Source organism: Anser brachyrhynchus (assembly GCF_964034855.1).
Source record: "Anser brachyrhynchus genome assembly, chromosome: Z".
In the NCBI taxonomy this organism is placed as follows: domain Eukaryota; kingdom Metazoa; phylum Chordata; class Aves; order Anseriformes; family Anatidae; genus Anser; species Anser brachyrhynchus.
In genome coordinates, this window is record NC_137697.1 from 31,104,467 (window position 1) to 31,130,168 (window position 25,702).

At 37.4% G+C, this 25,702-nt stretch overlaps 1 protein-coding gene across 6 annotated transcripts in view; it reads left to right on the top strand.

Annotated features, from left to right (window-relative positions):
* Positions 1–25,702, top strand: part of CNTLN (centlein) — a 207,847-nt gene that overhangs the window by 174,102 nt on the left and 8,043 nt on the right. For all 6 annotated transcript variants that reach the window (XM_080574484.1, XM_080574486.1, XM_080574483.1 and 3 more), the window contains 5 exons: positions 106–232; positions 1,931–2,068; positions 2,408–2,593; positions 23,307–23,492; positions 24,898–24,975. In XM_080574484.1, coding sequence (XP_080430610.1) covers positions 106–232; positions 1,931–2,068; positions 2,408–2,593; positions 23,307–23,492; positions 24,898–24,975 — 715 coding nt within the window. The remainder of the gene's footprint in view (positions 1–105; positions 233–1,930; positions 2,069–2,407; positions 2,594–23,306; positions 23,493–24,897; positions 24,976–25,702) is intronic.

A 25,702-nucleotide genomic window follows, 5' to 3' on the forward strand; every position in this document is an offset into this window, starting at 1 on the left:
GAATGCTAGTTTCTCTACTGCATTTATACTTTTTAGTTGTTTTAAAAATTGCATATTAGCAGTATTTTCTAACAGTGACATGCAGTGTAATTTCTTCCCTTTTAGGATTTCTCGATTGGAGAGGGACCTTAATATGAAAAGACATTTAATAGAAGACTTACGGTCTCGTCTAAAAGCACGTCAAGAAAATGAGAAAGCTTGTAATGAAACATTAGAAAGCCTTGAGAGAAAGGTACTTCTTTTTTGCTAGCTGTAGTTTTATAAAAAACAAAAGCTGGTGGATTTGCATAAGTTATTTCAACGTACTATACATACTAAATTAATATATTGCTTTAAGAAAACAAGGTACAGTTAATTTAAGTGTGTAACTCCCCCCACAGTAATTTGTATGAAATCAGTATATAGTGATAGTTTGGATGTATTCAGCATAATTTATGTTCACTAGATGTGTAATTAAAATTTGAAGAATTCAGAACAGTGAATTGCAGAGACATGCTCTAAGTAGTGAGATTTAGTAGTAGTGAGATTTAGTTTTATGGAGTCTAAGTTCATAAAGTACAATAGACCTGAAACAAGGATGATTTTACTTGACATATGCTAATGAAGTCCATGCACATCTCCTGGCTATAGTATTTAAATGGTTTTATGTGTTAATCTGTTTTGGACTACAATATTACAAATGAGTCACACTTCTTAGGTTTTAACACTTAATGTAATTCTATTCATGTAAGTAGAGCTTAATTCCTATAGCAAATTATTTCTCCTGCAAAAATCTAGGACAATTTCATGGAAGCCAGAAGAATTAGTATATGTCTTGGCATCTTTCTATATTATCCAACCAATGTATTGCACTTTCATCTTTAATTCCTGAAAGTCATAACATTCCTGATCATGACATTTTGTTATCTGTGAGGTTATGCAGCATGTGACCCCAAAATAGAAATAAACAATTTACCGTCTTGCTTTTGTTATCCTAGAATGCAAGTGCTTGCTTTATACTACAGGCACTACGTCTGCTTGAAGTCGTTAAGCACTTTCAGCTCTAGAGAGAGCTACTCTCTTACCCTCCATGCCAAAGCCAGGCTGTTATTAAGAAAACCTGGGCCAGAGAGTGAAAGCATAAGTAAGCAAGGGAGATAAAGTATGAAACGAGAGAAATACCTGGTTTTGCTTTTGAAGACAAGATTTAGAATGGAATGACGTACTTTAATCCTGTTCTTTGAGTATTTTAACTGCTGCATTCTTCAGATTCCAGAGAATCAAATTCTATACATTACCTTGATTATTCCATATGGAAAATCAACTTCATAAATTTCACATTAACTTCAGCAGAAGATCAAAGAAATTCACTGTTACTCAATACTGTCTGGACAACTTTGTGATTAGTATTGTTAGGAGAGCTGAATGATTTTCTAGGAATGATGGTCTATTTCATTTCATCTGGAATCAGTGTTTGCATTGTATGGAAAAATATAATAATTATCTAAGAGGTTGTAGAGACTGTTGGCTTGTAGACAGTTACCATTTTCTCAGCTAGGTTTTAATTAATATATTTTGCCTCTGAATGATACAAGAAATCAGTAGAAGCTATGGTTTATTCACATTTGGATTCATTGTGACAGTAAAATATTTCTAAACTTAACAACCCTGCAAATGAAGAGATTTTCTGTACATTTCATACAAGTCAAGGCTTTATGTTACAGGAATGTGTGTGGAAACTGATCTCTACCTGATCAGCGGTAGACTTTGTAATTTCAGAAAAAGGTACTTTAATCAAGTAATTTATATAATACAGAGAGGTACGTTATGCAGTATGTATAGGCTTGTTTTAGTTTTAATTTTTATTTTTAAATTTTATTTCTATTTATTTTTATTTATTTCTATTTATTTTTAATTTTTATTTCTATTAATGAAATTGCTTTTGTTTCAGCTAAAGTCACTGAACGAAGACTGTTCAAACAAGAAAGCTTCCATTGACTCACTGAAACAAAGGCTTAATGTAGCTACAAAAGAGAAGTCTCATTATGAGCAGATGTACCACAAGACTAAAGATGAGTTGGAGAAAAAGGTATAATAGCTTTGTGATGAGTTTACTGTGGAACCTTTTCATATCTCTCTATCAAATGAAAAGTTGCAAGGTCATTGGCTTAGCCTTTTTAAATACGTAAAGGTAAAAAAGAACAGAAGAATACTAATGCGTGTCACTGATTTCATTCACTCATGTCACTGAAATGTATATACTGAAACATGGATGTAATGACAGCAAATGAAATTACTTTTTTCTTGTGAAATCACATTTTAAGTGTTTTGTGATATTCACCATTTTGTGGGAGATTTGTTTGTAAACTAGCATATCTGCCTATCAGCTTTCATTGTGTCACTGCTATTTCTCTGCAATGTATTTCAGGATGTCAAGCTTTCCAATCTAGAGAGCAAAGTGATTGAGACCGAATGTGCCATAACTGAACTTGAGACTGCTGCATCTCAACAACTACATGGTTTGGCTAAACAGAGTGGGCAGGCTTTGGAAACAGTTCAAAAGAAGCTGCTGCTCGCCAATGACAGAGTAGAAGAGTTCATGACATTTGTGAAGGTTTGAATTTGGATTTTCTTTTGAGTGTTCACCTAAATAAGTGTAGTTTTGGGTGAAAGTAAAAAGGCAAAAGAACAAGTGGGGCTAATTCCTCCTGCAGAGCCTTCCTTCCCTCGAGCAGATCGACACATGCGCCTAACTTGGTGTCGTCTGCAAACTTACTGAGGGTGCACTCGATCCCCTCATCCAGATCATCGATAAAGATATTAAAGAGAACTGGCCCCAGTACTGAGCCCTGGGGGACTCCACTAGTGACCAGCCTCCAACTGTATGAAGTTCAACAAGGCCAAGTGCCGGGTCCTACACCTGGGGCACAACAACCCCAAGCAGCGCTACAGGCTAGGAGATGAGTGGTTAGAAAGCTGCCTGGCGGAGAAGGACCTGGGAGCATTGGTTGATAGTTGGCTGAATATGAGCCAGCAGTGTGCTCAGGTGGCCAAGAAGGCCAACAGCATCCTGGCTTGCATAAGAAACAGTGTGGCCAGCAGGGCTAGGGAAGTGGTTATCCCCCTGTACTTGGCTCTGGCGAGGCCGCACCTCAAGTACTGTGTTCAGTTTTGGGCCCCTTGCTACAAGAAGGACATGGAGGTGCTCGAGCGAGTCCAGAGAAGGGCAACGAAGCTGGTGAGGGGTCTGGAGAACAAGTCTTACGAGGAGTGGCTGAGGGAGCTGGGGTTGTTTAGCCTGGAGAAGAGGAGGCTCATGGGCGACCTTATCGCTCTTTACAGATACCTTAAAGGAGGCTGTAGCGAGGTGGGGGTTGGTCTATTCTCCCATGTGCCCGGTGATAGGACAAGGGGGAATGGGCTAAAGTTGCACGAGGGGAGGTTTAGGTTGGATATTAGGAAGAACTTCTTTACCAAAAGGGTTGTTAGGCATTGGAATGGGCTGCCCAGGGAAGTGATAGAGTCACCATCCCTGGAGGTCTTTAAAAGATGTTTAGGTTTAGAGCTTAGTGATATGGTTTAGTGGAGGACTTGTTAGTGTTAGGCCAGAGGCTGGACTAGGTGATCTTGGAGGTCTCTTCCAACCTAGATGATTCTGTGATTCTGTGATTCTGTAATCTTTGCTGCATTCACTGATCTCGAACAGTCTTTGAAGGTCATATACTGGCTGTGTGTTAGCTCTGAACTGGTCTGAATGGGCAGGAAAGAGTCAATGGCTCTAGGTCTCTTTCCTAGACTTCTCTAGAATTCCATCATTCATATTGGTCATCTTTTTGTACATGGCTGCCAGCATACTTACTTCCAAGAAAAAAAAAAGCATTGTTGTGTAGTAAATTACTCTGAAAAAAAAGATTTTTCCAGCACATTGGAGAATACAACTCGTATCTGTTGATTAGTGTGAACTACCTCATTTCCCACAAACGTGTTTTTGAAACTTAATTTTCATGGGGAAAGATTAGCTTTCTTCTAATACAGAATGGTTCCTCTAGGAGGAAAAAATGAGTGTTCTTTCCATAGCTACGTGGTTATTTTTGGCTAATTATGGGAAAATCTGAATTAATCTAATGTCTATCTATTTTTTTTAATAAAGCACCCTGACAGATGACAGAGCCACAATTCACTCTTCATTCAGGCTGATATAGATTGACTCCATTGAATAAAATGCCGCAGCAATTATTGAAAAAGGAGATAAGCAAGTGTTTGTTCTATAGATACCTAACATACTCCCATAACGAAAAGTTTATCAAAAATTAGAAAATGAGAAAGTAAAAGATCTTCTGTTCTCAAAAGTAGCATTAGTGACACAAATCACGTATTAGCAAATATCATGATGCTTCATTTGTTGTTGAATAATATGACTGCTTTTCTGTTAACAACCATAAATATTCATTAGCATTTATATGGTTGTACTGTACACACACACACAAAAATATATATGCAGTTTCTCTATAAATAATAATAATATATAGGTACTAAAGCTAAATATGTAGTTTTTCTCCTGGATAAAAGAATATGCATGCAAATTTCAAATAACAGTTTTGCTGACTACTGCTACTTTGCAGAAAGATATTTTGAAAAAAAAATGCTGTGTATAATTCAAATATTGGTGAACCTTAGAAGTTCATCAGTTCCTTAGAAGACTGCTTGCTTTAGTTAGGTACAAAACATTTATGGGAAAAAGTTCTCTGAAAACAAGTTTTTTCACAGTATACCACTGTAAGAAGTATACTTAAAAACCTTGGTGTTTCAATAGAATTTTGCAGTATATCAAGTAAATCACCTCAAAATAACTCTTAGGTAGTTCATGCTATAGCCTGTATAGGAAGATCAAGATGGCACAATAAGAAGTAGCCGTACTACTTCCTGCACCAGCTCTTCCTTTGAAGTCCAGTCTGTCTCATTTCTGCTGTCTTCTTCCAGGTGGCTTTCAGTTTTCCTATGACCTTGATGTCTGGTTCTCCCTCTAGTCTCAGTAATTCAAAAAAGCTTTTCTTTATAGAGATCAAATTTAATCAAGTGTAAACTCTCTTTCTGAACCTGTTCAACATGTTTGTATGACTCTCTTACCTTTGTCTTCTATTCTGTTCATTTTTCAAGCCTGACTTGATTATTCTGAGTGCAAGTGTAATCTTCTCATTAATCAATTGAAATCAGTTTTTATTTATCTATTTATTTATTTTTACCATGTATCTCATGACACTATGTAGTTCTTTTTAACATACAACAATTAAGTCATTTCAACATTGCTAATGAATAGGTTCAGCTAATAGGGGATCTTCAGAGAACAGAGTATGGCTCTTTCTTTTTATAGCAGTTAGTTATGGAAAAATTCAGGTAGCAATCACTGTGGTGTGTTTTGTATATCCTGTTTTTAATTTTACTCTGAAGAAGAAAATGACTCTGATACATGAAGCAGGAACGGCTAATATACGTTAGAAAATACAGGCAAGAGGTATTTGGAATACCTCATAGCATCTAAGAAAATTAAATGCAACTATGGAGTAGTTCTTGAAATGCAACTATTGAGTAGTTATTCTTGAAATCAAACCCGTAGGGATCAATTAGAGGTAAAAACTAAAAAAGTGGATTGTAGGTATGTGATCCAAAAGGAAGGAGAATCAAGAAGCATTGGCCTTTTCCAAAATAATCATATTATTTTGAGAATTATGAATACTTATAGTACCTATAATGTATAGTAAGAATTCATATATAGTGAATAACAGAATATTGAGGGCTCGAACTTTGAAGGAATGAAGGGGCTTCTGTAATGGGACAGTCATTGTTCTTGGAACCTAGTGCGAGTATGCATCAGGACCATAAGCAGTAATAAACAATGACTACTAGGATCCCTGTATTATGAGAAGAGAGTTAATTCAGCAAAGGACACTGACAGCAGTGTGCTATTTTTCTTCAAAGGGATTATGAAGTGTCTTAGCAAAATTGAATGTTACTGTAAGTATCCAACAAATTGTCAGAGGTCAGAAAACACAAGAACTAACGATGTAGCATCACATCAACTTGACAGACTGGAAAAGTTAAGGGTTCCACATACAGAAGGGGAAAAAAAAAAAATTACATTGTCAGTCTCCACAAAAGAAAAAGGCAGAAAGTACTAATATTTACAGTTAGGTGTGCAACTGAGGTGAAGCTTAAGTCTTTGGTATTATGAAATATTGAACCATATTCTAATGGTAGAGGAGCTTTGTAAATCAACTTTAAACAGAATGATGTGAGTGTGATGTTTAATTGGCAATTGGAAGGTTACCAGCAAGCTGATAAGCATAAGATGAAGATTTCATAAAATGAGTTTTTTTTTAAAAATCTCACGTAGGCTAATGAAGGCTATCACAAACAAATTGGATTTGTCTAACAAGGAATGCAAGGAGAAAATAAAAGGTTTTATGTACTAAAATGTCTGAACAAGAAAAGCAAATGGGTAAAGTTCAATTTCGAATGGCAGTTAGATGTAACAGCCAAAAAGAAACATTGTGGGATGATTTTACATAATTTTATTGTAAACATTTCCAGTATATACTTGTCCAGTTACACATAATTGTTCTGTTCAAGAAGGATTTTAGTATTAGGGAGAATGTGTAAAAGAGGTTTGTGTGAGCTGGGAGGGAGAGCAGAGGATAGAGCTGACATTCTGCATTAAAAGACACTATTACCTGTTTCTAGAGTCATTGATAACTCAGAATGACAGGATCTTGAGTGCATTTGGATCAATATGCTAAGTCAGGAAACCTAGAGGAGAGGTTTCTGGTAGGAGTTTGTTATATGCCACTGGATCAAATTAGAGTATCTGATAAGTTACTAGTTAATCACATATTTGTAATGTACAATAAAGCACTGCATTGCTATGGAGATCACAGTTTGGGAGCTTAGGTAGGTAACCAAAACTGCTAGATTGTAAACTCCAGTGATAGCTTCTAAAAATCGTGGAAGATACAATTAGAAAGAAAAGTTGCTGTATCTATTATGTTGTAAGTTATTCCTGGAACCATTTTTTGTTGGAGTGTGGTATAGGGATCAGGCGTTATTTCCTAAATCACATTCAGGGGGAATAAACAGGGCACCTGAAATAGTTGAAATTGCTGATCCAGAGTAGCTCATTCTACAGCGTTGTGGTAAGGAAGATTTAGGCTAGGAAAAGATGTGAAAAATTGTGCACTGTAACAGTTTAAGTAACAAAAAAACATAGCTCCATAATTAGAGGATAGCTCCTTATAAATGTGTATTTCAGTATGATAGGAAAGAGAACACGATATTTAGAAATAAAAAGGCAAAATAAAGAAAGTGGGAAATGGATTATAGGTGATAAACTGAAAATGTGAGTAGCAATAGGGTATAGTGGATGGAAATGAGGATAAGATAAGATGAAATCTCTGGTTAGCAAGGCCAAGAATTTTTCTGCCCCACAGAAGGGTAGGATTTAAAAATATGCTAATAAGAAGATAGATATTACATACTGGATGTGAACTGTTACTAGACAAAGCTACTCTGTAGTAGTGTAAAGACAGAAATCTTGTATAAATATTTGTGTTCTGTATCTGGAAGGAAGTAGACTGATGTTATATAAAGATGATGAAACATGTCCAATCTACTCATAAGCAGAGGAGGATTTTAAACAATTTCTAGTAAGAAGTAGTACTCTAAACTAAGAACTTCTCAGTCTTACACTGTTATGGGGCTGGTTAAAGTTGCTAATCCTCATTTTGAGTAAGTATTCAAAGTATATACTCAAAACTGGCATGAATATTGGAGTAGTTTAAAAATGCTAATATTGAGTTGATATTCAGAAAAGGCAGTCAGGATTGATATCTGTAGGTCAGTTAGTCTGACCTAATTTCTGGCTAAAATAATGAAAATCTGATACAAAATTAAATTCTTAAACTATTAAAGTATAGAGGCATAGTTATACTTCTTAGAGTGGCGTTATGGAAAATAATTTATGTTGAATAAACCTGATTTCTTTCCTTGAAGAAAGTGCAAGTCAGTTGATAAAGGTTATTATTCTTTTTAATATATTGTTTTGTAAAATTCATGACCTAACACCCTGAGATATCCAGATGTACACTAAAATGTACAATTATGCAATATCAATAATATGTTAAATAGATGAAAAAACACCTAAGAGGTTGAATTGCAAAGTAATTCATGATATTTAGGTGTTTCTAGAGTGCTGTGAAGAACCCAACTTGACTGGGTGCCCATTGAAAATAGGATAGAGCATGTTTTCATAGTTTGCTATGAAACTGTCCAAAATCCTCCATAATTGTTTTGTTTCATTACAGTGCATTATTTTTTTTTAACTCATTTATAGTTTGACCATGTATTCCTGCCACAGATTCTTCCTGAAAGCTCAAGATGCAGTAACATTGTCTGTCTTATTCAACTTGTACATCAGGAACACACACACACACACTTGTGGTCTGCAGTGGTAACACCTGCATGAGTATGGAATCTCAGAATTTTCTGACCTAGATGAAAATGTTTCAAAATTCTGATAAGGCCTGTACTCAACTACTGCTGTAATAAATAGGCGATGGCGACTGAGTGCTTTAAAGTCAGCTTAGGGCATTTCTCACTTCCATAAAGCCTCTGTGATTTGGGAGGTGTTTGCTCTCCATAGAGAATACTCCTGAAGCACAGTTCACATGTGGTCTGTTCTGGCATTGTTCTTGATAGGTCTCCCATATAACCATCTGTTAAAATTGACTGCCAAAATCAAGACCCATGGCAGTTTATTTGGCAAGCTTAGTGGATTTACTTGGGGATCTAACTCTGATTCTCTTAAGACATCTGCCCTCATTTCTGCTACTCAGCGCAGGCCTTAAGCTAGTTGCATTTTCCCCTTGCTCTGTTGGTTGATACATAGCCACATGCAGCCATACGCATCAGAGGCCTTCTTCCACCTCTGCTTAGCTGAGTGATGTTCTGCCAGTCCTTTGCCATTCAGTCAACTTACCCTAAATCCCAATATATGCCAGTCTCTCATACCTTTCTGCAGTTTATCTTTATTCTGGCATCATTTTTTTTTTCCCGTGGCATATTTTCTCACTGCTACCTTGGGCTGTAGTTTAATATGCAGTTTAAGATAAGTAAACACGACAGTTAAAAGGCTCCCACTTCTTTTAAAAGTTCCACCTCTGAGTGACTCTTACTGCTTATTTCTGCCCTAATGAAACTTCCTCGAGATTTCATAAACATTATGCTAGGTTAACTGTGACCTATCTCAGGAAAATGCACATATTTAAGTTAAACTTTTGAAAATGCAGTGCACCAGTTTTAGTGCACCAGCAAGGGGGCAGAGCAAAGATGCAGGATAGAGATGTTGGGGCTGCCTTTTTAGTGGCAGTTCTGATTGAAACTATCATATGAAGCTAGTTTTCCTGTTACAAAGAAAGGGCCTAATTAATGACTCACCCTTTTCTTGTTAAAAAATCCTGCTATTTGACAAATTTCTAATATTTATCATTGTCATTTTCTCTTGAACTGTTCTGTATTGGGAAAGACAGAGCATTGCCATGAAGCATGTTCTTCTTGGAATGGCCATGTGCAGATGATATCCTATTTGCTCTTTATCTCAAGAAGAGAGAAAAAGAGAAACTAAATAGAATTAGAGATGATTTGTGTTGGAAGGTTCAAATATTTGGAAAATATTCTGCGGCTTTTGATCAGTTCCTTTCCAACAAGAGAGCAATAGAAGTACTGCTACTGACTGTATGTCAAACTACAGTCAGTTGTTTTGATAGAAGAAAGTCCTTGCAGTGCACTCTCAGAATTCTCTAGTTAGACAGTAAGAAATGTTCTTCATAGGGCATTTCCATTGGTGAATGTGTTACCAAAATCTGTGGATTTAATTTTAGCAGTACTGCTACTCTAACCTTCTGCGCCCAAGGTGTGCAGACCATCCTTTTAATCAAACACAGAATGCCATTTGAGTGATGTGGTGGTTTTACTCAGCTGAGCAGCTGAGCTCAACCATAACTGTTCTCTCACTCTCCCCCCTCAAAGGGAAAGGGGGAGAAAATAGGATGATAAGGGCTCAAGGGTTGAGATAAGGACAGGGAGATTGCTCACCAATTATCGTCATGGGCAAAACAAACTCAGCATAAGGAGATTAATATAATTTATTGCCTATCAGTAGTAGACTAGCACAGTGAGAAACTAAAAGAAAGTTAAAAACACCTTCCCCCCATACACCCTCTTCTACCTCCTCCCCCCGAGCAGCTCAGGGGTACAGGGAACAGAGAATGGGGGCTGCGCTCAGTCCCTAATGCTTCATCTCCACTGCACCCTCACGGTCCCTCTCTGCCCCTGCTCCACACAGGGTCCCTCCCACGGGATGCCGTCCTGCCCGAACTGAGCCTGCGGGGGCTGCCCGCAGGCAGCAGCTCTTCAAGCACTGCTCCCACACGGCTCCGTACCACGGGGTCCATCCCCCAGGAGCAAACTGCTCCAGCACGGGTCCCCCACGGGCGGCAGCTCCCCCCAGACCCCTGCTCCTGCGTGGGCTCCTCTCCGCGGGCTGCAGCTCCGGCCCGGGGCCTGCTCCTGCGGGGGCTCTCCATGGGCCGCAGCCTCCTCCAGGCCACCTCCACCTGCTCCACCGGGGGCTCCTCCACGGGCTGCAGCGTGGAGATCTGCTCCGTGTGGGACCCATGGGCTGCAGGGGGACAGCCTGCTCCACCAGGGGCCTCTCCACAGGCTGCAGGGGAACTGCTGCTGCGTGCCTGGAGCGCCTCCTGCCCTGCTCCTGCACTGACCTGGGGGGCTGCAGGGCTGGTTCTCACTCCTCTCTCCCAGCTGCTGTTGAGCAGTAGGTTTCTTTTTCCCTTTCTTAAATCTGCTCTCCCAGAGGCCCAGCCAGCATCATTCTGTGGCTCAGCTCTGGCCAGCAGCAGGTCCCTTTTGTAGCCATCTGGAGCTGGCCCTGATCTGACACGGTGCAGCTGCTGGACTCTGCTCACAGAGGCCACCCCCTGTAGCCCTCCTTGCCACCAAACCCTTGCCATGTAAACCCAGTACAAATGATTATTTATTTCTTCATTTAAAAATGCTAAGCATAATAGGTAATTGTAAAATCTTATACTTGGAAATTAAAAAAAGAAAAAGGAACTAAATTTTCATTAATATGGAACTGCACTTTGTCGTGCAGATGAAAACAGGTTTCTTTTTGAAAGTACACAATTGTAGATAAAACATGCCGATTTAGAAGTGTTGTCTGACTGAAGGTTTCTTCAGTGGGTCACTGGGACATTTTGCAAATGACAGAAGATAGTATCACTTTCATAAATCAACACTGTCAGTTTTGCTTTGAAAGTGGACACCTTTCACATGACTTCAAGTTGCTATAAAATATTCTGCACTGGGAACCTTTAGAAGTGAAAAAGTAAATATATTTCATTTATTACATTCCAAACTGTCAACACTTTACCTAGAAAAGTATACCCAGGGTGATTATTTTGTATTGTATGGAGCAGATGATGAGTCTGCCAATCTATGTCCAGTCAGAATCAGCATAATATATGGTTACAGGGAGGTGTTCTAGTCTGATGATTACCAGTCTTCTTATCTGCAAAATACAGAGCTTTAAGAGAAGTCATCTTGACATGAAAAGCAAATTTGTGAAGCTGAAAAATCTTACCATTTAAAAAATCAGGCACTCACTGCTTCTTTTTCTCTATGTGTGCTGCTTTAGGAAACAAGGAGAACCACAGCTTTTATTATGAAATACCAACCTTTCTTGGTTCTATGCAGAAATTGGTGATAAATTAAGCTAATCTCCATCAGGATTACTCTGCGTCTGGGATTTAGGCAAATTGAATCAGAGGCCTGAATAGTGACAGTGAATATCTATTAGACTGTAAACAGAATAATAGGCCCTGTGAATTTTAATGAATGAAGTGAATGGCTGAATTCTTATAGTTTACAGAAGGCATATGGTAAGTGATGCATACAGTATGCCAGGAACAGAGTATAATGTAGATGTCTTAATAGATAAAATCTTGATTACTAAAAATGAAGAATAAATGGAAGGATTTTGGAAAGCTTTTCCTTATTCTTCTTTTCTTTTTAGCTTTAGAAGGATAGCATTTCACTTTGCTTTTTTATGACTGTGATAGGTAAGGATGATAACAGATATGGCTTAAAATATTTTGCACAGTGGTTTTTTATATCCCTTTCTGTATTAACAGCTTGGAGGAATTGATTAAGTGATCCAACCAATTTAACTGTACATGTATGTCTCATGCAAAGTTTAGGTGCATGTCTGACTCACATGGATAATTTTGTTGATAGTGCTGGTTTCATTTTTGTTATGGTGACTGGGAAGCGTCCTCACAGACCATGACCCCCTAATACTAGTCACTGTACAAACAGTTCCAACATACTAAATCTGAACAGGAAACTATTTTCACCAACTTGCAAATAACTTCCTATTCCCAAGCTACTTGAGACCTCTGCATTGTACTCCCTGGAAGGATATAGATCCATCTGTAACTCCTTTAAATAGGCTCTGGATGGAAATGATACACACTTCACTCATAAGAGAGAAACAGCATTTTTTATATATATATAATGTAGTTATTTAACAAAGCTTAATCATAAATTAGACAGTAACTCAACACGATTCAGGATGGCAATGCACACTTGTATATCTGCTGCGTAGAGGACAGGGTCAGAGGAACGGTCAGGAGATCCTCTCCTTGAGTCACAAGATTCAGGATGGACACCCTTGCTTTCTGAACTCCTTCTCAGAGAGCAGCCCAGGTGTTCCTAACTTGGTGAACAGTTTATGTCTAAAGGTTGAGGAGATCCTCCCATTGAGTCACGAGGTACAGAGTGGACCCGCATGCTTTCTAAACTCCTTGAACTGAAGAAGTAAGGAGCCTAGCTGTGGCTGAATCCTCTCCTAGTCCCTGACTTGGTCAATGGTTTATGTCTAAAGGATTATATGTGCACAATCAATCTAAGATACAATCTTAGCGAAGCTTACAAAGTTTAGCAATCTACTAATCACTCACCAAGGATCTGTTGTGGCAAGGAATCTCTTTCTCTGCAGCATGTGTAACCTTGAGAGGCATCCCTACTCTACAGGAGATCTGTCCTGCAGCCTGCTGCCATACAGGAGAGCTCTACAGGCTTTTGGCCTGCTCACTGTCTATGGAGTAAGATGATTGACTCATAGTTATGTTTGCATACTGACTGCAGATGTTAGTGTCTTCCAAATCTGGCTTGAGTCCAGCATTGACCAGAATTGTGGTCAGGTAAGCGTGTTGCTCAGCCTGCCCCTTGGCTATTGTGTGTTATCTGTCTCTCCTGAATCCACACTGAGCTGGTTACAGCCATCACAGTCATATGCATCTGTCACAGTCGCTGCTGGTGGTTATCGCTTGAGCAGGGTTTCAGGTGAAAGGCCAGGCTGGGCAAGGGAAGGGAGTACACTGTCACAAAATGACTTGGAGAGACTGCTTTCTGAAGTCTGATATTTCAGCTCTGTACATAATTTGGAGGTACTGAAAGGAGCCTAGTTTAAAGGTAATGTTGAGTTCAGGGTCTGAAAGATAGAAACAGTGATTCTGTCTGGAAAATGTCACAACTGGAAGATGTGGGGGATAGATGCAAGGCTCTGAGCTTAAACTGATAGGAACACCTATTGGGAAAATGACAAGAAAAATAGCAACACTTGAAATGGAGGAGAAAGGTCTCCAGCAATTATTTATTTAGCAGTTCATATAGAAATAATTGTTCAGTGTATGTTGATCAGATTACTAAGAAAGCCCAAGCACAGAGAACAGAAACATCCACGGACAGAGCCTTGTGAAGTAAGTCTCCACGGTAGTTTAGAAAGGTGGGCATTGAGGCGATTGCCCAAAGGGCATGCTGAAAGTGCTACCAGAGACGTGGGAAGAGCTCTAGGAGAATGGAACCATAAAAAGCAACAAGTGACAGCATTTTTTAAAAAAGTACAGTTGATAAGAGGCCAACTGATTCAAAGAATTTCTTTAAGAGTATAAGGAATGTAGAGCTGACCTCTTAAATTAGGTTTCAAACATGTTTGTTTCAGCTGTGCAGTGGTCATACACAGGGCATTCGGTTTAGAATTGTTATGCTTTGTTTGGGTTTCTGCAGAAAGGCAGCATAAGCTCAGACACTGAATTGAATATCAGGAGAATCTTGGTGTGCTTCACATCTTGGTCACTGACCTGCAATGTGACCTTTAGAGTGTTGCTTCACCTCAGTATTTCTTGGTCTGCCCTGAATATTCTTTGTTTGCTGTGTCCAGTATAACTGTGCTGACTTTGTCTGCCCTGACTGTTCAGATAATAAGTTCGCTGAAATCCCAGCCATCTCTTACTACGTGTGCAAAACTCCAATCTCAGCCCCCCCTCACCTTTTTTTTTCCCTGTGAAAATAGCTGTAATATATGACATTTTAAAGAAATGATGCTAGTTTTGCTAGCACCTTTGTAAATCAGAGGTAATTCTGTTGAAACCAGAGAATTTACAGCAGGAAAAAAATTCATGTAAATGAGGTGGGACTTAAATGCTGAAGTAAATAGGACTTTAAATTATTATTATTGCCCATTTCACATAAATATAATTTTAGAAACCAATATATTTTGACAGAAATATTCTGCCTGTCATCCCACACTGATTATACATATTTCAACTCATTCTCTACTATAGAGAAAACTATTATTTTTTCCCTGTTATAGATCACAAAACATGTTAATTGTGTTGAAAATTTAGCAGCAGTACAATGAAAACTATGGAGTATTTTCTGATATGTAAGAAAAGCCTCAGTCTGAAAACATTGGGGCCTACAAGTTAAGTTTTTGACAGTCTTAATGTACAGGAAAGATTAAATAACTATAAAGCTATAATATTATATATGACCGAAGGTATCACATATCAATAAGTGGTATGTTCTATAAATGAGGTGCCCATTTGATTTTACAAGAGAGGCTTCTTTTATCCCAAAGTCATGTTACAAAGAATGCTATGAAAATAAGCAGAGTTTTAATGCAAGATTTCAGGCATAAGTGAAAGGGTGATAACTAAGCAGTTATCTTAGGATGATTAAAAAAGAAAAAGAAGAAAAAGAAAAAGAAAAAGAAAAAGAAAAAGAAAAAGAAAAAGAAAAAGAAAAAGAAAAAGAAAAAGAAAAAGAAAAAGAAAAAGAAAAAGAAAAAGAAAAAGAAAAAGAAAAAGAAAAAGAAAAAGAAAAAGAAAAAGAAAAAGAAGAAAAAGCTGATTAGAAATGCAAAAAATAATTTTGAATCACAAAGGGAATTCTAAAACATGGAAGTACACTCCTAAGCATTAATATTACTAATTAATAATAGTATGTACGTCTCTACGTAAATACAAACTACATTGTAATTGTCAAGAATAAGTCCATTGTTTAAATGTGGTTTGCTTTGAAAACAATCTAAAATAAAAAACTAGCTGTGACCTAGATTTTTTTTTTTTTTAATTTATAGATAAATTATACTATCTTTTAGGAAATATTAAAATGTACTGAATTTTCTTAATTGTCATATGTATTCATATTTATAATCTTCTTCACCATGGTTTTTCATAACTGGAGCTGATTAAGAGAATACAGTCAGTAGAATATTGTCAATTTTGTACTTGGAAATTAGTGTTTATAAAGAAGTGATTTATTTTCAATGGTTTTGAATCAAGGAAGAATGATAATTGGTTAGAGGACATAGAATGACTGGTAGCAAAGGTATTGTGGAGAAATAAGTATTAAAAAGTTTCCAGCTAACTGAGACCTTTCCCCCTCAATTCTCCTAATGGCAAGCAGGAATAACACAACTTTAGCCACGCAGTTGCACAAATTCAAATCTTATTTGCAGTCTAAATGAGATTATAAATTTTTATTCAATACTGTTTCTCATTTCTGTCATTGTACCTTAATGTTTTTCTTCAGTGTTGCATTTTAGTGGATTTTTTTGGCCTTACATTTCCCCCCAACTCCTAACTGCCAGGAAATAGAGTTTTGCATTCAAATACTAAAATCCTGCATCCCTTTTTCAGTTTGTCTGACTCAAGAGCTTTGTCAAGAAATCTGTGGTGGATTTAGCTCTTGAAAAACAATACTATGCAAATCTGTCTAATCTTTTCCAGATATTCTTACTACAGTTGGGTTTTGGGTGTTACTGAATTTGTTTTTTTTTAGTTCACCATCCATCATCTGTAGCTCAGAGCCATAAGGAAGGCAGGATTGTGCTGGGATGTTGGACTGCAAACAGGAGATAGCTTTTGCCACAAGGGTAGAAAAGGCTGGTAATATTTTAAATGACTTCAATTAATCTTTCAGATCTTGTCTGTTAGATCCTTAATTGTGCTCATGTGTGTTCAGACTTGCTTGTGTTAATGAATGTGGAAAATTTTCTTGTGGATGCAACTGCAGTATTAGATTATTCTGTATGTGCGCACTGCAATTTCTCAATCTTTATTTAAAATGGAACTCTAACAGGTCATCAGGTGAGACATTTCTTCCAGGCAATGTGTGCTTTCATCTTCCACTATCTCTCTGAAGTTGTGAGCGCTATTCTCTGTGCTAATCAACATAAGATTGTTTATTTTAAAATTGTATATATCAATGGGTTACCTACTTTAGTAGATGTATTTCTCGCTTTCAGCTCTTTATTGAATCAGCCTTTGAAACTTTAAAGCTTTGCTAGCGTTTAGATAATATTGTCACTCATACATTCCCTTGAGTGAATATTTTTGTTTTGTTTGTGTTTTAATACATTCTAGAGCTTGTCAATTTTTGTTTTCTTTTATGTTGATGGAAAAGATAGTAAAAGTCTATCCTAGTTCCTCCAAATATGTACAAATAAATCTAAGAAACAAACCATATAGCTTAAACATATTTATTCATAAATTTTAGAATGACAGAAGAAACTGTGACAGCAGTCATTCTGAAATTAGATAAATAAAACCAGCACAACACCTTACAAATGTGATCTGTGTTACATTATTAAAAGAATTACTACTACTTTAATATCTGATAATGGCACTCTCAGAATACTGAAGTTGGAGGAGGAAGATAAGACTGGTCTATATTTCCTGTACACAATTTCACTCTGCTTTCAGGGCATCTGCTGGACTCTCTGAAATCATGTGTGATCTCTGGGGATCATAAGAATTAATTGAACCTCCTGAGGCTAACTGATTCCCAGGAGTTGGAATGATACTTGTTATAGTCCTTGCCCAGACAAATCTATTGCAGTGGTCTGTCTTGTCTTTATTTCTCGCCTACATTCTTGTCCCTTTCCAAAATACACACACACACACACACACACACACAACTAAGAGGTATATCTGTTCAGGTGATGGTAGTTGTGGAAACTTGAATAATGAATATTAAAAAATGAAATTACTGGAGAACAGTTTTTATTTTCTCTGACATACAGAAGTCTTGTTGTGAGATCAGCTTAAACATTAGTATTCAAAGCATTTTGAAAGTCAGTTTTAGAGAGGAAATAGGGACCGAATAACTGAACTTTCAGAAACTTGAATGCTTGTTTTGGCTGCTGAAAGAACACATGACTTCATCATCTTTGTGTCACTTTGTCCATTCATTTTGATTTTTGCTATTATCAAATGCTCTTTGGGGTGGTAATTCTCTCTCAACTTTTTGCAATGCTAGGATATGCCCTAACATTTGGCCAGCTGTAGTTTTTATGTTGCTAAAGCAGAGAAGTTCTTTAAACTCACCATTCAGTTCTATGAAATTTAGATATCGTTCTACGGACAGCTGCTACATATTCACAATACTTTTGTTTGTTTAGGAAACTAACCGTGTTTCAGAAAAGATTTTCTATTTCTTTTTGGTGTAATGGTATAGGAGTCCTTACACCATCCCAGTCTACAGGACAAGTGAGTTTCTAAGAACGCACTACTTGAACCTAAAGACACTTTCATGTTGAACTGTACACCAAATACAACATACAGAATTGTTCTGTATGTTATACTGTTCTATGTATTTGTGGTGGGTTGACCCTGGAAAGCAGTTAAGCACCACACAGCTGCTTGCTCTCTCCCCACTCCTAGCAGGACTGGGAAGACAACAGGAAGAACAAAAGCAAGAATACTCATGGGCTGAGTTAAGGACAGTTTAGTGAATGAAGGAATGAGGGGAAAAACAAAAACAAAACAAGGCATACAGACCAATGCCCAGCAACAGCTACCTGCCAGAACTGCCCACCTCCCTCAGTTTTTAATGCTGAGTATGATGTTACATTGCCCTCTGGCCAGTTTGGGCCAGCTGTCCTGGCTGTCCTCCCTATTTCTTGTGCCACCCCTAGCCTCCTCACTGTCAGGGCACCATGAGGAGCAGGGAAGACCTTGCCTCTCTGCAAGCACTGCTGAGCAACAACTAAAACATCAGTGGTTATCAACACTGTTTTAGTCACAAATCCAAAACACTGCACATACAGGCTTCTACAAGAAAATTAACTCCATCCCAGCCATGCCCAGTAGAACATTATTGTTTTTTATAAAGCAGAGTAAAGCTGAAAAATTTCTTATTCTATAAGTGGCTTCTGCCATGAGATCTGCACCACTGCAAGACTGAAGCTATACGTAGCTACAGTGCATCAGACTTTCGTCTGTCTTGTAGCCATTAAGTTTTATTGTAGTACAAACAATAACAATACAATGTGTAAATTAACATGGTAATTATGAGAATAATTTTAGGCATTGATTTGCTCATGTAGCATTACTTGGGGCTGTTGATCAATTTATGTCAATTCCAGGACCAACTGGTGTCAAAGCTTTTTGGGATATAAAGACCTTATTAAAAGTGTGTTGTCAGTCAGTACGACACGGTTTCCTTGAGCATTTAAATAAGTATAACCTTTTAAATGAAAAAAGACCTTGATCTTTGGGCAGGAAGAAACCAAATGAGGTTTAATAAGAGCGAGTGTAGAGTCCTGCACCTGGGAAGGAACAACCACACATATCAGTACAGGCTGGGGAACGACCTGCTGTAGAGGAGCTCTGAGGAGAGGGACCTGGGGGTCCTGGTGGACGACAGGTTGGCCATGAGCCAGCAGTGTGCCCTGGTGGCCAAGAGGGCCAATGGGATCTTGGTGTGCATTAAAAGGAGCGTGGCCAGCAGGTCAAGGGAGGTGATCCTCCCCCTCTGCTCTGCCCTGGTCAGGCCTCACCTGGAGTACTGTGTCCAGTTCTGGGCTCCCCGGTACAAAAAAGACAGGGATCTCCTGGAAAGAGTCCAGCGGAGGGCCACAAAGATGATACGGGGCCTGGAGCGTCTCCCCTATGAAGAAAGGCTGAGAGACCTGGGTCTGTTCAGCCTGGTGAAAAGAAGACTGAGAGGGGATCTCATCAATGTGTATAAATACCTGAGGTGTGGGAGAGAGAGGGATTTGGCCAACCTCTTTTCAGTGGTTTGTGGGGACAGGACAAGGGGCAATGGCCACAAGATGGAGCACAGGAAGTTCCACACCAACATGAGAAAGAACTTCTTCATGGTGAGGGTGACGGAGCACGGGAACAGGCTGCCCAGGCAGGTTGTGGAGTCTCCTTCTCTGGAGATATTCAAGGCCCGTCTGGACGCCTACCTGGGCAGCCTGCTCTAAGGAACCTGCTTTGGCTGGGGGGTTGGACCCGATGATCTCTTGAGGTCCCTTCCAACCCCTTCGATTCTGTAATTCTGTGATTCTGTGATCTCTGTAGATTTCAAAACTGGCAAAATATATATATTGCTAAATAATGTTTGCTTGCTGAAACCAAAGTTGAAAACTATTATCTTACAAATTACTATTTTGCATTGTGAAAATAAAATAGAAATACATCTTTTAAAAGAGATATTTTAGAATTGTATGCAACCGAGTGGATGTAATATATTCAATGCAGCCATTTGGAGTTGGTAGATAATGCAACAGTTCCTACTGATTAAAAAGAGCTGTGTACTTCAAACTTACGCTGTCAGAATTTTAACCTTATTTTTGTTGCAGTTGGACCAGTAGCAATTGCACTGGCCTGATGAGATGTATTTTAGATTTGTTTTTCAGGAATTAATCAGGGATTCCTATTCTAGTTGGTTGGTAGAGGCTAAGTGTGTCCCGTAGGAATAACTGATGGTAACAGCTAAGTTGGGAGAATGGCTTTAGCAACAAAATATCCCTCAGATTTCATACCAAAGGAAAACAAAGAGAAAAGATCAAATCCTAGTATTACTAGTACTAATAAAGGCATTGCTATTTTACATCAATATAGTATCGAAGTCATATTCTATATTGATTTCATTGCAGGCATCTATGTATGTTTATAAGCTTAAAAAGAAGCAATTCTGAAATGCACAGTGGGAAATGTTATGCTCCTGCTCTTAGCTCCAGAATGCATTGGATCAATTTCTTAACCAAAGACTGTTGTTATACTGGCTTCAGTATATTCATCAACAAAAACTGTGTTAAAAATTGGTTAACTGTTAGTGTTTTGTCATTTTCAATTTGGAAATGTTTCTTCCTAACTCAGTTAAAGACCTCTGTGATTTTGACGTTTAACACTTCTGTAGTAAAGTATGAACTGGCATATAGATGAAAACACTAACAGGTAAACAATTTAGTACATGGATCTATTTGCTTAAAACAGATAAGAAGTCAACAGAAAAAGCAAATGAAAAACATGGGGAAGTTACCATGTTTTAAGGCACTTGTCCAATGAAAAACGTGTATCAAAACATTGCTACAACTTAATAATGTGAAGAATGAACCTTCAAAAATAGCTGATCTCTCAGTATCTAATCCAAAAGTCTGTGAAGTAGACGGATCTTTTGTTGTATGCTAGAAAACAAGCTTTAGGATATTAGAACTGCTGAAGGAAAAAGCAAGTGAAATGTAAGTTCACTATACTGTGATTGCATACAACATATGTACTTGCATATCTAAACCTATTAATTGTATTTTTCTCTCTCCTTTCTTTTTTATGTTTTTGTTGCTGTTTATTTTTCTAATTGCTGCTACAGTTTTTTCAGGCCCTTTCTGGTGTCTTCATAACAGATTGAGCACAGTGGAGTGACAGTTTCTGGGGTCCACTACTGCTGTTGATATTAGCTTCTTCATTCATCATGAACATCTTTTGGAGTTTAAATAAACCTATAAAAATGATCTAATTTGTCTAGCAATGTTTATTTGTTGTCGAAGATGTTCTGGTGAAAGTTTGGCTTTGTTTACAAATGTGTTTTGTTTGTCTGTGTTTGGTTGTTCATCATTATTTGTAGACTTTCCATGTAGCTTTGCAATTAATTTCCTTGATGCTTTGCTCCTTTAACTTAAATTTTTTCTTTGTACCAATATACAACTGTGAACCTTTTAGCCTGATCATCCATATCTGAGAGACACCTCATTACTTTTAAAATCTTGTAAGTTGATTATATTTGATTGAAAAAGTACGTATTTTTCCATTGTTAAATACGTCTCCTTCATATTGCAGTAGCCGACTTACTGTTGGACCATTTTGAATGCCACAAAAACATGTAATTATGCATCTGTAATTTTCTTTCATAACACGTGCTTTTCTGCTTGGGGCTTTGCTTTTTCTTTGTCTGTTCCCTTCTATCAGCTTTGTCCAAGTGGCCTTAGCTCCCTGCATATATAATATTTCATGTTTCTACATTCCTGTCAGCTCTGTATTTGCAGACAGGTATATGTACAAGGTATTCTATTGGAAATACTGTGTATAGAGGGACCCACACTTGAATCAGAAAACAGGACAAATTTCATTGTATGTTCTCTCCTCAAATTTGTGGTAGGGTATTTCTTTTTAACAACTAAATTTTAGATAAATAGAGAAAAAATGTTAAATTGGGAAAGTGATAGAAAAATAAATATTGGAATCAGATGTTGTGATTTCTTTGAAATTTATTAGCAAATGCTCTATAATGACCATATTTTGAATACACTAGAGGCTGTAGAGTACCCCAAATTCCAATAAACAGGCTTCATAATTCTGCAGTCAGTTTCTAGAGATGAAGGCATTCTGCAGCAAAAGAATTGCCAGGAATTTATCAGCTACTCATGAGAAATAGTTTAATAAGATGAGACCCACATATGACGATCAAAAAAAAGCTTATTCTCTCATTTTAAACTCAGCCACAGTGTCTATGTTGACAATCACTGCTCTGCTTCAGTCATTGAATACAGTAGGAGGATCTTCTGACATTAAATTACTGCTCTTGTCTCTCAGCCAACAATTTTTAAATAAAATTGCCTCACTGTGCTTTTGACAAAACCTTTTTGTCATACGTGCATAAATGTTGAAACAAAATAATTTCGATTATACAACTGCTGATTTATGTTTGCTTTGTGTTGATGTTTTGTTATGTTTGATTTATGTATGCTTTCTGTTATTTCAATGAACCAGAAAATTTTAGGAATGTGATAGGTAAGAACTTGAAGCATCGGTTCTTTGTTAAGCCATTTGCGCATGTTCAGCTTTGGTAGGTATTAGTAAAGCTCAGTACTTGTATGCTGTTGGAGAACGAAAACCAAAACCAGTTTTCATTCAGCTTAAAACAGTCTCTTCAGGAGGATGTTTTGTACTGTTACTTTTAATTCTAGTTTTAAACTAAGAGAGCAGCCTCACCCCGACTGGGTTTCTTCTTTCCATTTAGCTGAGAGTACAATTTTTTGTCCAGCCATCTCTCGATTTTTTAACTTTGCCTAGGTTTTACATCAGGATTGTTAAATCCCATAAGTCCTTTTTTTTTTCCATCCCAGATAATGGTTCTCCTTTCCTGTCACTTAAATCTTTCAAAAAGCTGCCCTTTCCAAAATGTACCAATCAGTTTTCTCTTAACAATATTCTTCAGTTTTTCTGGATTTTTTTTAAAGCTGCAACCACCCTTCTGGCTTAGCAGTATATACCACATTACGGAAGTTAAGTCTGGTAGACTGAATCAGAAAAGCATTTTTAATTGATTTTGCAGCATCTGCTTTGTCTTACTGTTGATGGCATTATGAATATAGTTACTTCTCTAAAAGCATACCAAGAAAATATGTACCTATGTTTAAGAACATTTTATGTTTAATGTATTAATTCATCCTATGTTTTCTAAATATGTTATTTCATATTACAGCGTATACCCTATTCAACCAATAACACAGAATGAAGATAGTTCCTAGCTAAAGGAGCTTAGTTTAAATGATACTGTGTTTTTCATAGTGTTTGTACTTTAAGAAAAATTGCATTGGTTTATTTTCTGCTTGCATCTTCCAGGCTCTAAGCACAGAGTTACAGCACAGCATACAAGAGCTGAGAATAAAAATCAAACAGGCAAAAAAGAAGGAAGAAGCGAGGGCAAGTAAAAAAGGTCTTTCCCAAGAGTCGGTTCAGTTGGCAGCTTCTATCCTTAATGTTTCAACAACTGATCTTGAGGAGATATTAGAAGTAGAAGATGATGAGGTAAGTTATTTTAAGGACTCTACAGTAAAAAGGGGCTAGATCAGAAGATGCTGTAAATTTGTTTCTTCTGGAAAAGAATTTCCAGCTAAAGTCTGGATTGTGCAGCATCTAGCACAAGAAGAACAGAATCGTTGAATTTAAATAAAAAGGTCAGGTTAGAGATTCCTAAGTTGTCAAGACCTTGGCCATACATAAATAAAATATAAATACACTGTTTTGAGCATTCAGGTGTAGAGGCACTACTTGAAAGTAGCTTCCTTTTTCATGAGAATATCTGGCAGGGTTGTATATTTTAAATAGATTTTTGCATTAATGAAAAAAAAATTAGAATGTCTCTTGTGCCAAATTGGTTCAGAGGATGCTTATTTTCTTCAATTGTCATACTTACCTATTAAAGGTATTCTGTTAGACATATGTTTTCGGGAGGAATCCATTGCCTTTTTTTTGTTGATTCTATCATGCATTTTCATAGAATCATACAATCATTTACTTTGGAAAAGACCTCAGGTTAAAAAAAAATAAAAAATCATATTACTATGAAATAGTTGATAGTGTTCATCAAGTCACTCTCAATGAAAGAAATACAGTAATAGGAATTATTGTCCAGAGTTATTTAGGCCTGATCATATAATACATGACAAAGCCCCTGCACTTGCATTTAATAAGTGCCTCAGAGTTGACCCTTATTGGGCTGGAACCATACGATACTGACGGCTTAGCCGTAGCCTTATTGGAGCTTTATATCGTATAAATCACAAACGAGAGTTTTTGATTGACTTAAATTAATGTGCATGTTATGTGTATGCACTGACACAGGTTACATTTGTAAATATAAATATTATGGACTGATTCCTGCCCTGTTTATAAACATTTCTACACCCTTACAAAGTGATTGGCTTTGACAGAATTGTTGCATGCTTACCTCATTCTGAAAGAAATCTTTATATCCTATTTCTTTTGCTTGTAAGCTGTGTGGAGGATGTATGTGTAAAACACACAGATATACTCAACAATAAACAGAAAACAATTTTAAAATACAAGTGTTGAATTTACACTACACAAATTTTAGATACATATTGCATTTATTAGTGTGTAGGCTCAGGAACATTTAAACTGAACTCACAAGATTTCCACATAGGTCACATATATACCTGTATATTTATATGAAAAGAACATGCCTTGCAACTTTCTAGGGACATACACAAACATGGATAGGTTTATAAATTTAACAGAGCCCTCATATTCAGTGAGCATGCTTCAGGTAACTAGTTCTGTGAGCGCATTTCTGACTTCTACATTTTGTTTATTTAATATGTCTCCAGTTACACACGTCCTTTATCGTTCATTATGTTCTTCTCGGGTGGTGTTAAAAAATTGTGTATATTTTATATTTTTCTATTTTTAGGAAACAGCAAAGACAAAAATGGAATCTGAAAAAGACAGGGAATGGCTGCACAAGATACAGAAGCTTCTTGAAGCACAGGTTCTATATTTATATCTTCCCTTAATGAATTATATTTTTTTTACTCTGAATAGCTAAGTGTTTTTAGGTTGTAAATAATCCATTGTCCTTGTAACTATGCCACTAGTAAGTGCGATAAAATCCTCATTTTGTGTTGTTTCCTTTTTATTTCTTTTAAAATAAGAGTCACTGGATAAAACTGAAGAGATGTTAACCTAGGATTTGTGATGGCTAACTCAGCAGCTCAAAACAGTGAAACAATGCTGGAGAAAACCAGCACAGATCTTGGCAAATGTGTTAATTAAATTATTGAGACAGTCTGTAATGTGTGCTAGAGTGAAACGGATCCATCCTCTCATACCTCTTAGGAAAAAGAGATTTTTTATTATGTGCCTTTAAAGTTAGTAGTTGATACGGACACCTGAGGAGTTCATGGGTTTCAGTGACCTTTTACTGTGGACCTGTTTCCAGTCAATTCATGTTTTCCTCATAGCCAGACAGCTGTTTATTATCGTGTCTTCCCGCATTCTCTACAATATTTTCTACTGAGACCTCGAGCAGCTTGTTAGTGGGAAGTAAATATTGATTTGGCATCCTGTCAATGCAGAAAGAATGAAAAAATTTCCACCAGAGGCCCCTCAAACATTTTCCTATCGACATTTTCTGGGCAGAGAGGAAAGCTGCATAGAGGATGACAAGTCTGAGACTAGCAGAAATCCCTGAGGGGTCCATTGAGACTGCCGCTGTG